Below are 14,219 nucleotides of genomic sequence, written 5' to 3' on the forward strand. Positions count from 1 at the left end.
AAATAACCTTATTTACAAATAAAAAAAATCATAGTTAATAAATAGTTAATATGCTACGATGTTTAAAAATAATCGTAGACTTTAATTCCTGTTATTTTCGTCATATATTGTGTTGATCTGTAAACATTGTTAAAAACAGTTAAAAAAGCCTTGGATATTGGCTTACTATTATGTTGAAACAAATCAAAAATATCTTTTTCATAAATTCATTATTAAACAGATATGGCTTTATAAATTAGTTCATCAGTATAAAGCAAAGACAAAGAAATTAATCACGTAACTAAATTTTAATTTTTCTATTGTTTATTTCTTACGAATTAGTTTTTTTTTGAAGACCTCTACTTAACTTTAATTAAATTATGTAGATGATTCAAAAAGTTAGATAGTCTTTTAACTTGAATAGGTTGAGTGTCGAGTAAGAGGGGAGTCAAATGCAACTGACAGGCATTGAAGATTAACTTCGTGATTTTTTTTCTATATATTATTTAATCCCGAATATACGTTTTCTGCATTGGCAAGCTCCTGTTCTGGATTCAATGCGGTGTAGGTGGAATTTGGTCGTGTAGAACATTTTATTTCTGTTACTTTAGGCATTATCTTGAGGTTTAGTCCTGTATATTGCTGTTCTACAGGGTCATAAGTCTCATCAGGATTGAGTGTAGTGTAGCCTGAGGCAGGACGATTATGTACAGGTACTGTATAACGCTGTTCTTCGGGGTCATTAGCTTCACCAGGATTGAGTGTAGTGTAGGCTGAGGCAGGACAATTCTGTACAGGTACTGAATAATGATGTTCTACGGGGTCTCTAGGGTCATTGGCCTCACCAGGATTGAGTGTAGTGTAGGCTGAAGTAGGACGACTCTGGGAGGGTGTAAGAGTGACTACTGGTTCTGGGTTTTCTTCTTCATTTTCCTCATTTTTAGTGGTCGATTTTCTGTGTAAGAATCTAATTATACTTTAGGGATAAAAACTTTTAAATCATTGTTGAATAAGCAAACAATTATACATTTAATATCCCTTACATGTATGTTACAAGTAATATATTGATCAACAAATATATTAAAGATATGAAATAAAGCCTCATTTACCGTTTTCGAAATCTTACGATGTATATTACAAGACATATATTCACTCCTGTTGATACAGAGACCAATATTCCACCTGTTACTAATCCAATAAGCAAGCCTTTTCCAGTAGAACCTAAGACATATTTTATCTAACTTAGAAAAAATATGTCACGTAAAGCATTCTAGATCCTTTACCTATTATTGTTTTTCCTTGATGGTCATGTCAGTTATATGTTTGTCATGAGATAAAATATATGTTCTTTATTTTAAAGCAATTTAAAAAAAAACCAAAAAGAAACAATTGAAAATAATTCGACAATAAATGCAAACTGAGGTATGATAGAAAATGTTGGACTGGGTCTAAAGGAAACTTCATGTTGGATGAATGCATGATTTTTATCATCTAGGTAATTGAATTATGCATGCGTATTTTATACAATGATAGTTCTCATTCTGGAAATCATAGGAGAAAATAATCAAACCTTTTGCATTGACATCTGAAGTAAATATAAAGTATTCAGTAGTAAGATTATCCACTGTCTGAATGCCGAGCGTAGTTGTAGATTTGTCAACTATACCATCTGTTGATTGATCTCGACCTATATATATATATATACCAAAATCATTCTTATTTAATTCAGTAATGAGTTAATCATGTTAATGTAACTTAGAAAAAAAACGGTAGAAGTGAAATGTTATTGGTCGCTTAAGAACAGTGATGCTTCTAAGAAATATACATATATACATGTATATTTAAACAATGCAAATCTCTAAACGGTACATGAAGTCGATCCCCTGGCAATTCAAGAAGTAGGGTCAGGTGCCAGAAGTAGAAATCGTTCTCTTCTGAGCACTCAAACACGTCATAAAACTATGCATTGATAATAAGGACAGAATGTTCCTTTGTTTAATTAAAAACGCAAATATACTAGTCTGACAACCTTAGAATTTACAAAATGCAGACTCTAAATTATCATAAAATACTAGGTAATCTTGTTAACATAAAGATTTACATTTGAGTAGCCCTTCTCCGTTAAAAAAAATATCATACTCAAACCATGCTCTAGCTTCCGCAGTTAATTTCAATTGATTGAATTTGCAGTGTTTAGGTACTGTTGCCCTGAATCGGGAATATTTCAGTCATATATCGGCGATAAAAAGTTAATCAAGTGGCCAATTTTTAGCGTACCAATTAAACCCTGACAATGCGCACGTGTTTACAAAATATTTCCATAAAATACGGACAATGGATGATCATATCATAAAAGTGAAGTTACTTCGTATGTCACTTCATCTAATTGTTTGTTGACCCATATCGTTTATAATCAGTAAAACATCTAAATACGAAGGAGATATGGCAGACTTTTTTTGTGTCTTTTGAAGCAGAATTTATTTATAATCTGACACATGACAAAATGAAAACACTCTCTATAGACTCTAGCTCGACACTATATATCGATTATGCAATGAAAGATACCACAGAGTATAACAAATCAGCTTCAATCTTTCTAATGCCAATTACTCCAATCTATATAGCAATTTATTCATAATACTTGCATTTGCAGTTCATGTCCCTCAATGATTCAATAGGCAAAATCTAAAGTATGATCTGAATTAAGGCAAATGTCAAGTGTTTATAATTTCCCAAGCTTCATAGAAGAAACACGGACCCTGTCAGCAAATACAATTTGTCAAGAAATAAATTCTTGATGAACGGGTTTCTAACTACTTATTATGCTATTATTTTCACACTGTATTTGCCTACAGGTTTGACCTGTTGGCAAGAGATGCTCACTCCTCCATGATACCTGACCCCCTCTCTAATGTTTTAGAAGTGCCGTGTTTTTAATGAAAAAAATGCCCGACCTCGATTCCATATCTGGACATTGTGTAAAATGGAACTCTGAGTAGTAGGTGTTATCGAAAAAGGCCCTTAAGTTTGAGGTAAATCAATTGTACAAACCTAGTGTCGATGTTTGTAGTAATCTTGTATCTGCACTTGTAGATTTTGAAAGTCCACATGATCCGTTGATTATTCTTGAGATATCTAGTTGTAAGTTGTGCAAAGAAACAAAGTTATTGTCTTAGCATAATTTTTTTTATATCTGATGAACCATACCTATAAAATGAAACTGAAGAAACATATATTGCAATTTTAACTTTAAAGAATACATAATTGTTGGTTATTTTTAATATAAATACTATGTAAAACTTTACATCTTAATTCATACTTAATTATATTTATTCCTACGCAGGTGATTGGTTAAAAAACATCTTTGTTAGTCTTAATGAATGTAAGAAAAATGTTGATCTAGTCCTAAACAAGAGAAACATTGACCACAAATCTCACTAGAGAAACATTGGCCATGCTGTTTTATCCAGATTTCCTACTTGCAATATTGTGACATACATGTATATCCTATCTCATGAGCCATGATTTCAACAATTTAGAATTTACACACAGTTTTCACTTTTCAAATCCAGTGTGCCATAATACGAAAGTTTTCCCCAAATATTTCAATGTTAAATTTGCGCTCCCAATTCTGCCTCTGCCCCACACCGAATCCCCATGATTTAAAGAATAAGGAATCTACACCTCCCAAGGATGTCTCAAATATAATTCAACTTTTTTGGGTCTGTGGCTCGTGGGAAGATTTTCTTTTAAAGATTTTATTCTTAAACATATTAATCCGAAAATTGAATTCCCTTATGTTGGTCCGACCTAACTCATTGACTTTATTTGAACAAAAAAATATTACACAACCCTAGAATGTTCAAATATGCCAAGTTCCTGACAAACAGACGGACTATGCACAATAATTGGATAATTTGATAAACTCAATAGAATTTTCAGCTCAGGTGAACTAAAATGGGATACTTTTTTTTTTAAATTAAAATATAAATTTGCACGTCTAATCCTGTGCATGTAACCTTTGTAAGAAAATTCAATACTTGTTTAAAATTTATAGAAATTTGTTTTTCTTCTCCATTTTTGCAACGATTTTTAAAATATTAATTAACTTTGTAGTGCTAATTTCAGATTCTCATCAAATAAAGCATTTTTAGTTAATGTAAGTTTCATGAAAAAGGCGATCTTATGAGAAACTATTTTCTTTTAAACGTTTAAAAAATCAGATATAATAAAAACCGATAAAGATATGTGATTGTTTAATGCTATGATGTGCATATACAAACTACTATTTTTGTCTGCCAGTCCTGTCTTTAGTTTACATACCGTTTGTAAACACTCGTAGGTAGTAATCTGTGGGCCCATCGATACCCTCTTTGATTAATTTCACAAAACTAGAACGGTTAGTTAGGACCAGAACATCGGGATTGCTCGAGCACGGTAGTCTGTACTTCAAATTATTACTATCTAGAACTTCTACTGCTGTCCCACAACTTTTATAGCCCGGGTTACTGGCCAAATCATAAAAGGTCTGTCCACCGTAGTTCAGCGAAATTGAACAGCTGCATTGGAATCTTATTTCTCCAAAATCAATACAAATATTGTCTCCTGAAACTTTGCTGCCATCACAAGTGTCCAGTATTCCTGTTAAATGAGGGGTTTTGCATTTTAAAACGCAAATATTTGGGAATGCTACCCCTACTTTTCACCTGTAATAAGTTTAAATTAGCACTATGTCCTGTTTTTTTCATTCAAAATATCACATGTATTTAATATTATCAAAGTATCATTACACTATGAATAAACCACTTCTATTTTAAGAATCTGACAATTTCAAAGTAGCTTACTCAGTCAGCATTCAAATGTATGCTACAAATCATGTAATACTATGCTAATTGTTTACAATAGCACATACAAGTAAAAAGTCTTAATTTTAGTGTTACATCATGTAAAACCTCTAGAATTTTTGTTTCGTTGACAAAAGAAAATTGTAAAACATTTTCAGTTATCTTTTTCTAACTTCTAACTCAACCTACCGTTGCTGCAATATGACTTTAGTCCTATAAAGAAAAAACTCATTGTTAATAATAAACAAGAATTTTTCTGTGTGTATATGTAGACCAAAAAAAATGATTTCATTGTATGAATATTCGTAATATATATTCATAAGCTTGACTTCGTGTTACCATTTTTACACTAGATACGTACAAGTAAAATGAGAAAAGTCAATCTTACCATAAATATTTGAATGTTCTGCATGTAGTATAGCAAAGTACATAATCCATCGGAGTTTCATTTTCACCGAGTAAATCAATCTATACAGCTGTGTGCTGTATTGCACAGGGTACTCATATTGACTTCTTCCGTGTTGCGGTAAACTATTAAAGCCCATTCAAATGTGATATACTCTAGGAACATAAATCACGGCTAGGAACACGTTAAGTTCCAAGACAGTACCGTTGTCAGAAACCTTTTAAGTTAAGCACTGAAAATTGAAATTTGTAAATGAAAGCAGCACGATTAAGGCCGCATATAGCAGATATGTCTTGAAATATTCTGGTAAAATCAATGTAATGTTGATATCATTTTACTAGCATGAGTTTTACTTTAATGGGAATAGTACTAATGCATATGTATGTATGGGGTCTCAACCAAGTTCAGCCAAAGCAATTTCACGTCTATCAGCTGTTTGTTACGTGACGTGTAGGTAAAAAATAATGATTTATACTATATGAATTTTTGTAAAAAAGAATATATTCATAGACTTGGCTTAGTGTTACCATTTTTACACATTATATGTACATGTAATATGAGAGAAGTCAAACTTACAATTAATATTCCTATGTTCTACATGTATACAAGTAGTAGAGCAAAGTACACAATCCATTTGTTTTATTTTCATTCAATCGCATCATCTCGGGTCTTTCCGTCAGATGTCGGAAAAACAACCTCGAATGTATTAACATCGCCGGATGTTAAAAATTTATACATTTCCTGTTTATTCAAATATAGGATAAAGAGAATTAGAAGTCCCTTTAATAGTATATTTTAGATAATAGCATTACATTGAATAAAGATAAATCCATATTCCACAGATAAAAGGTCTCCATGCATTTATTTCAAAGATCATGAAAAGGGAGGGTTGTAATGGCGTCTACCATATACATTTTTTCGTCGTATTTCCGCTAGTTGGAAAAGCCCGAGAAGTTGCGATTGATTTTCACTGAGCAAACATATTCATACAGCTAAATGTTGTATTGTAGACGTGGTACTTACATTGATTTCTTCCTTGTCACAGTCAAATATTAAAGTTCATGCAGTTTTAGAACAGTAAATGTAATATAGTATGAACATAAATGAAGTAATTGTTCAATGTTTACTGGTATGTACTTTTAAAGCGATGTTAACCTTTTCCCTTTATTTCTCGTGGAATATTTTATTATTAAATTACTTGCGATACATTACATATAACAAACTTATTTAATCAGTTCTATTATGTGATAGATAAACTTGAAATCATACTTTTTGAAAAATATTTTGACAAAAAAGAAATGGATATAACATTATGTGAAGCTGTAATGTCGTGGATGTTACTGAATTATTGAAAAAGAAACTTGTTTCGAAAAAAAGATTTCTTTTAAAACTTATTTGCTGTCTTCATACATGCTCTGTAAATGTGTTTAGAAGAATAACGTAATCATCTCCATATTCGTACACTTCAGACAGTTTTTTTAATTAAGAATTTGGGGGTTATAGAAACAGCATATTCTGCAATAAATCTATGATCACATTTATAGATTACGTAATAATATACACAACTCAAAAGAAACATACTGAACGCCGTCACTGCCTCATAGCAGAACACTACTATTGCATATGTCAACCTTCCATCACATTATGTCAACTCTTTATGACATAAATCCAAACTACTATTGCATTGTGTCAACCTTCCATTATATTATATCAACTCTTTATGATATTAACCCATACTACTTTTGCATTGTGTCAATCTTCCATTATATTAAGTAAACTCTTTATGACATTAAGCCACACTACTATTGCATTGTGTCAACCTTCAATTATATTATGTAACTCTTTTTGACATTTACCCACACTACTATTGCATTGCGTCAACCTTCCAATACACTATGACAACTCTAAATGACATTTACCCACACTACTATTGCATTATGTCAACCTTTCATGACATTATGTCAACTCTTTTTGACATTTACCCACACTAAGTACTATTGCATTGTGTTTACTTTACATTATGTCAACTCATTATAACATTTACACATACTACAATCATATTTCGTCAATTTGCATTTCGTTATGTTTACTTTTCATGACATCTTAGTTTTTATTAACTGATGTGAAAAGCGCATGTCATACTATGCGCACTCTTCTACATAATGTCGATTCACTATTACGTTATGCGAACTCGGGTATCCTCGGTCTTTATATGAGCATAACGTATTTTCCGCGTTCCGTAAGCACTAAAAATGGCGGGAGAGAAAACTGTTGTAGAAGAGATTCTCAACGATTCGGGAATGGCATCTTTAAATGAAAACTTTAAGCGACAAATGATTGACAATCTTGAAACGTGCAAAGCCTTAACACTGCGACTATGAATGAAAGTCAGGTCGAAATGCAATGGTGTTTATTTTAATTTAATCTGATAACGAAATAAATCAAATATTATGAGTCGTGCAGCTTTTTTTTTTTTTTTTGTTTTCAATTGGTTTTTTTAATATAAAAGTCTTAAACTTTGTAGGACATTGCATTGATATCACATTAAGTTGACGTGAATTAAGTTGAAAACTTTTTTTTATAAAACTATAAACTATATATATACTGGGAGCTTCTCCGCTTTTCGCCCATGGTCTCCAACCATATACCGCCCCCTTCCTTGTTCAAGAGTCCCATATCCGCATGCATATTCAATTGATTTAGATAAGCGACTGGTATATTTTTGTAATAGAATTCTGGCCCTGGAAAATAATTACTAATTCCAGTGACGTAGTATCTTTTTTGAAGGAGGAGGTCAGCCAAAAAAAATTATTTACCCGAAAAACCTTAACAAGCCAAGAACAAAAATTGTCCAAGCGCAAAAGTCCTATTTCGGGAGAGGGGTCCATCTTCGATCAGATATATTACATTACCCTCTGACATTACCCTTAGTGGACTATACTTAAGCAAAAAGTTGGGTTGGGGGCTGTACAGTTTAAATGAACATTACATTTTCTGTAGTAAAATTATGTCTGGGAAAAGAGGCGGGTTGATATTATGTGCCCGTAATTCGTCCTAATCAGTCAGGACCCCCTCCCCCCACCCCCTTTTTAACCAGTCATTAAAAGACGGTCGTCAACATTCATTATATACTAGATACACAGCTTTGAGATAATGTAAATGTTTTCTTTAAAGTAAATGTTTTTAAACATTAGGAAATGAACTTTGGGAATCAACATGATAAAGAGTTAACATAATATAAAGATATTTTTAAATCACATAAGAAAGAGTTGACAGAACGTAATATTAATTATATATATCCACATCACGGAGTGGAGTTTTGACATAATGTAATAAAGTATTGCTATAATATAAAGATATGTTCACATTATGTTATACACTTTTTACACCACGTAATAAAGCACTGACATAAAGGTAAGATGTGTTGACCTCACATCATGATGCCATTGCCGTAAAATAGATAAATCCATACCACGTATTATTATGCTTCCTGTCAGTTTGTCTCTATATAACCCATACCCTACTATTCTCGCATAGTGGTCTAAACATACTATGCCAAAATAGTGCACGGCTTTATTTACTGAATAAAATTCTGCGATGCACACGCCGGCCATCGAACTCACGACAATTAGATTGTCAGTCCGATGCCTTATCGATTACGCCACAGAGACGATCTCTGATTAACAGAATTTTATTAAATAATACAATTGACACAAGAAGGAAAAAATATACAAGTGTTATTTGAAAACAGTAATATTATTTTAAGGGACCTTAGATTAATGTATACAACAAAGTAATACAAACTAATTACATACAGATCGTTAGATGAACTGATTTCATAGGGTCATTTAAACGCTTTTTTATATGACGCTTGATTGAAGGATGTAAAAGAAAATTATCAATAAGAATCGACGTCTGCAAACAAACAACAAAATTACTAACAAAACAGAAAGTAAAGAGGAGTTGCTTTGAGACAGAAAATCCAGACTTATTTAGAGAAAATACTAGTAACCAAAATAACTAAGCATGCAACCAATTATGAATTTTAGCATGAAGATTTCGAATGAGTTCTTGCATGTGCGCTGTGTTAGCACCGATATTTTCAGGAAAAAGTCAAATGGATTGCCGCATAAATAATTACGACAGTCAGCATAATAATAACAATAGTGTTGCATTATGCATGTACTATGCCTAAATAGTAGGCAGGGTTTGACACATAGTGCACTCGCCTCCGGCTCGTGCACCATGTGTCAAACCCTGCCTACTATTTAGGCATAGTACATGCATAATGCAACACTATTATATAAATAATGCTTTGATATTATAGAAATATATCCTCTCAAATAGGAATGGGCTTTTGATATCATGTAATGATAAGTTAAATTATAAAACACAATTTACTTGAGGTAATGCAATTTTTAACTCACATATTAAAGAAATGCAATGTTGGAAAGAAACATTCATTTCACGTAATAAAGTTTTAACACAATGTAAACATAATTATTATCACTTCACATAATGGTTTGTTTTACTTCAAGTTACATGTATGAAGTACTGACATAACGAAAGGATGTTTTTACATCATGTAATGCAGCATTGACATGATGGAAAGATATATTTACATCATCTCGTAAAAAATGGACATAACGAAAAGGTTTATTCATATCACGTAAATAAATGAAACAATGCATAGTAGTATGCTATAAGGCAGTGATGCCGTTCCATAGAAACAATTATTCAGTTTTGACGTGTGGTGTCAGTGAGAAAATCTTAGTTTTATCCCCATCACACTACAGAAAATTATTGGAGAGTAATAATCACAATAATCCATATTAATGCATTATAAAAATCTTTAAAGTAAACAGAAAAACAAAGCATTGAATTCGTAAAAAAAATCGTGCAATTTTTCTCAAATGTTTTATACATTCAGGTTTTAAGGTAGGATAAAACACCCGTGGATTCTATTTTTACCCATTTCTTAAAAAGTACCGAAGAAAAGAAGAACAATATTACTATATTGACAACAATGAATGATCCCTGTAAGGAAAATAATAAATGTTGGCATGTTTGCGTCATATTTTGTGAAAAAATCAGAGAATCCTATATATTGGTCTCTTGGGGGCTTACATTTTTGAATGTTTTTATGCTAACTAAGTGTAATAAACGAGCATGTGACAGTCTGTTATAAAATGCAGTGTAACTTTTATTCCGTGCCTAGTAGAAAAATTATACTTGGACACAAATATAAGGAGTCGCCATTCTTCACGTACTATTAATGTCAAGGTCATATCAAGAGGTTAAAGGTCAAAATATTGTGACGTCATCTACTGAATCTTTTAGTTTTTTTGCCATTGAAATTTTTTTTGATCGCAAAAACATCTGAAACCAAAGGTTCAATTTTCTGGTATTTTTGCACATTTTATTGTAGGACCCATTTGAATCATTCTGTTGATTTTTTGTAAAAATAGAATACATTTCCTCTTAAGAGCCAGTCTGCGAGGAAACCATGTAAGATTCAAAACATCGTCCAAATGGAAGGTTGCAACTTGGGAGCTCTAAGTGGCTTTAAATTTTCTACATAAAGGTAGAAGTCAGAATATTCACAAAAAAATGTCGAACCCTGCATATATTTTCAGTAGCAGCTCATTTGCATATTTGTCGAAAATCACACAAAATCTAATGGAAAATGTATACAAATTGATCAAGTCAAAAAGTTACCTTTTGTCATCAGTTTATTTTCAAATTTTGTTTTATTTTCAAAGTCATGATCCAATTTACACAATTGATGAGGAAAAACTTAATTCAAATGAATATTTTATTTTTTACACATCTATTTATAGATCCTAAATAAATGAGCATGATTTTTTAGCCATTTTTAGGTGCACGTTTCTCTCAAGACCAAGGTTGAAATTAAAGTAAATTAATTGTTACTTTTATAATGATCTAAGGTCTACTTTGTATTAAAATATTGAGCTTGGGAAATAATATCTACATGTTGTGAATTAACTTTGAAATACCATATTTTGCTAAATTTCACATATTTTAAATAACTGTACAGTCTTTTACCATATATGATATTTGAATTATTTCTATGGTATTCAAATGAAAAAGAGAAGATTCTTAATCTAATATATTTTTCAAAAGAGGAATAACTGATTTGGATACTTCATATAACTTTTTTTTGCTTATTTTAGCCCCTTGTTACCAATTTGCTAGAGTTAGATTGTTATCTCCCCTTGTTGGAACTCTTTAGTATTATTAGGTAAAAAGTGACAGGTATGTAATCATGAAAGAAGAAAGTCATGTATCATAATATTTTCTTCACCCAGGGAGCTGTTGAGGAGCATTATTGCACTACGAAAGAGGGAAAACTTATTTTAAGGATATTTGAATGTAAGAAAGAGATAACTGCTTAGCTTAAATATACAGATATCAGGCCCATAAGAAGCAATTTCAGTGTGGGAGAGGCCGAGGGGGGGACAACCTACATTATCAACTACCAAGAATTCCATAGAAAATTTAAAAAAAAAAATAAAATGTCATATCAGATGTTTTTTTTATTTGGGGCATATACATGTAGAAGCTATGTTTTCTATAGGGTTCTGTCCTCGGGGAATCTACATGTATTTCATGGTAATTAACAGTCAACAATTTTTTCCCCTAAAAAGTTCAATTGAATAGGAAATTAAATCAAATAATTAAATAACAGAATATTTTCAATCTAAATATATATTTGATATTTTGTTTGTGGCACCTTACAGGCCCCCATTCAAGTTCAAGATCATTTTATTCACTCAAACCATTTCAGGTACATGAGGACAATGAAGAATATTTACAACATATAAATTCAGGTCAGAGGTACATGCAAGTATATGATATACATAATCAGAATATGAAAAGGAGAAGAAAAAAGAAAAAACACATATAAAACATGTATTAATGAAATAAACGAGGGGAAAAATCATGGAGGACCGACTAACTAAGACCATATATTTTCAATATAAAATATATATAAACGTACTTAGTTTTCTTAGTGTCTTAGCAACTTGATTTGTTATCAGTTGAGAAAAATATAAGAATACAAACAGGTATTTGATTGTATACTCTCAACAAAATCAAAAATAATTGATAATTTTAATCTACATGTAAATTGTTTATGTTTCATAAATTGTGTCTTTGAGTTAACCAAACACTGTCATTCCTAGGAATATTTTTAATTTTTATTAATATATCAATGCAAGTGTATGTTCAACAGCCAAAACTTTGCCAGTTTGCAGTACAAAGTGGTAAAAATTTAAAACCGGCTATAAATATTATAAAAGACTGGATTCATATTCATTCAAATTGGGGGGGGGGGGGGGGGGGATATAAAATTTTTTGGAAAATTTTGTCAAAATTATTAATAAAATTGTATAGGGCTTTGTAAATAAATACATGTATTTGATACTTTTTTCTGAATAACCAAAATGGTATTATTAATACCATTGCAGAGAGAGATAAATTGTTTTTTAAATGTTATATGTATCCACTGAAAACACACTGTAAAAATTGTGTTTAGAGTTTAAACACTTCCATGACGTGTTTAGGTCTAAACATGTATAGAAATATGTTTAACTACTAAACACTTATGTCTTAACATGTTTTATATCTAAACGTATTTAGAAATTAAACACGTTCAGCCGTTAAATGCAGAGTTATCTTCCCGGAAATGACACAAATGCTCGAATATTTGAACGTTAATTTGAGCGGCCATCGAAACAAAGTGAATCACAAAATGCTTAAGGGACGTATCAAGGAGAGATACTGACAACTAAACGGATAACCCTTAAGAAATATTGAAAACCATTTGAAAGGCATCTCTTACTGCAATATATTAAAGGTATGTTTTCTTTTTTATTACGATTTGCATTATTAAACCACGACGAGCAATGTAAACAGTGCCTTTGGTGTCGTTTATATAGACTTGTAGGAGAGGAGTTTATATTGAATTTCATTAAAAATAACTATTTTAATATAAATATAGTTTCATTGCACTTGAAAAATTGATGTCATCTTTAATGGGCTGCATACGATACTTTCACTTAAATCTGACTTTCTCTCCAACAGGTTATATGAGTAATCGGGATCGAACTCAAAGCATGCATGTATCAAAGTACCTGCATGGCGTCATCTTCAAGTGCTAATTGTTGTTCCATGATCAACACTAAGAAATGTATTTTTATGAAGTGCATTGGGTTACCCCTAATTCGACAAGGTTCGGCGGATTTGAATACATGTACCTAAAATTACCATTTTGTGATTATTCTTGTGCATTTGAAATGGATTAATTACTTTTCGGCAGTTAATTACTGATGGGATATTATATCATGTGGCGCTATGTAGTGCTTTAGGACCGCTGAAAGTGAATCAAGTTGGACATTTTGATGACTGACATATGGAACACTCTCTGCAACCGATTGACACTGTATTTAATCATATACAAAATATTATGTAAAATAAATATTTTATAATTTTGAGTGAAATATCTTTGATAAAGCATTATTAAAAAGATTAAAGGAAGTTTTGATATAAAATTGCTAGCTTATTTTATTTTTGTTGCTCATCACTGCGTTATAAAATGTATGTCATGCTGATTGAATTTATGAAGACCAAAAATTTAATTTGTGTGAAAAGAACATCTTATAATTCTAAAGTATCTACAAATCTTAACAATCAGAGGCCTAATGATGAATAACATATCGGTTAATATTTTGAAAATTTTGACAATAATATTATGTGTGTTAAATAATATGCTCTTTGTGCTGAAATTTACAAGTGTTTATATTTTTTCTGTAGTTACACTTGTTTTAATATGTTAAATCTAGATATGTTTAATTTCTAAGCACATATTTAAGATATGTGTTTAAAATTCAAACACTTTTCTAAGCACTTTCTTGTCACCTTCTTTTTTATATGTTTAATTTCTAAACATGTAAAATTTCTAAACATGT

The 14,219-nt window shown here is 31.2% G+C and overlaps 1 protein-coding gene across 1 annotated transcript; it reads right to left on the reverse strand.

Annotated features, from left to right (window-relative positions):
- Positions 1 to 229: 229 nt before the first annotated feature.
- On the reverse strand, positions 230 to 5,272 carry LOC134230354 (uncharacterized). Its single transcript, XM_062712116.1, has 8 exons — positions 5,212 to 5,272; positions 5,013 to 5,036; positions 4,303 to 4,620; positions 3,031 to 3,114; positions 1,550 to 1,666; positions 1,089 to 1,200; positions 799 to 934; positions 230 to 705 (listed from the first exon to the last, which is right to left on the reverse strand). Exons 1-8 carry the CDS (start codon positions 5,270 to 5,272, stop codon positions 475 to 477), a joined length of 1,083 nt encoding a protein of 360 aa, XP_062568100.1. The 3' UTR covers positions 230 to 474.
- Positions 5,273 to 14,219: the final 8,947 nt, after the last annotated feature.

Source organism: Saccostrea cucullata, unplaced genomic scaffold (genome assembly GCF_032062105.1).
Source record: "Saccostrea cucullata isolate Sc308-1 unplaced genomic scaffold, CSIRO_AGI_Scuc_v1 ctg12330, whole genome shotgun sequence".
Classification (NCBI taxonomy): Eukaryota; Metazoa; Mollusca; class Bivalvia; order Ostreida; family Ostreidae; genus Saccostrea; species Saccostrea cuccullata.

Bases quoted from the DNA above. Each gene is read 5' to 3' on its own strand.
- LOC134230354 (XM_062712116.1), bottom strand. From the start codon at position 5,272: ATGAAACTCCGATGGATTATGTACTTTGCTATACTACATGCAGAACAT. The intron at 4,621-5,012 runs GTAGGTTGAGTT...CTCATTTAACAG, and splicing joins AAAGTCATATTGCAGCAACG to GAATACTGGACACTTGTGAT. The intron at 1,201-1,549 runs GTTTGATTATTT...AATATGTCTTAG, and splicing joins TTCAGATGTCAATGCAAAAG to GTTCTACTGGAAAAGGCTTG.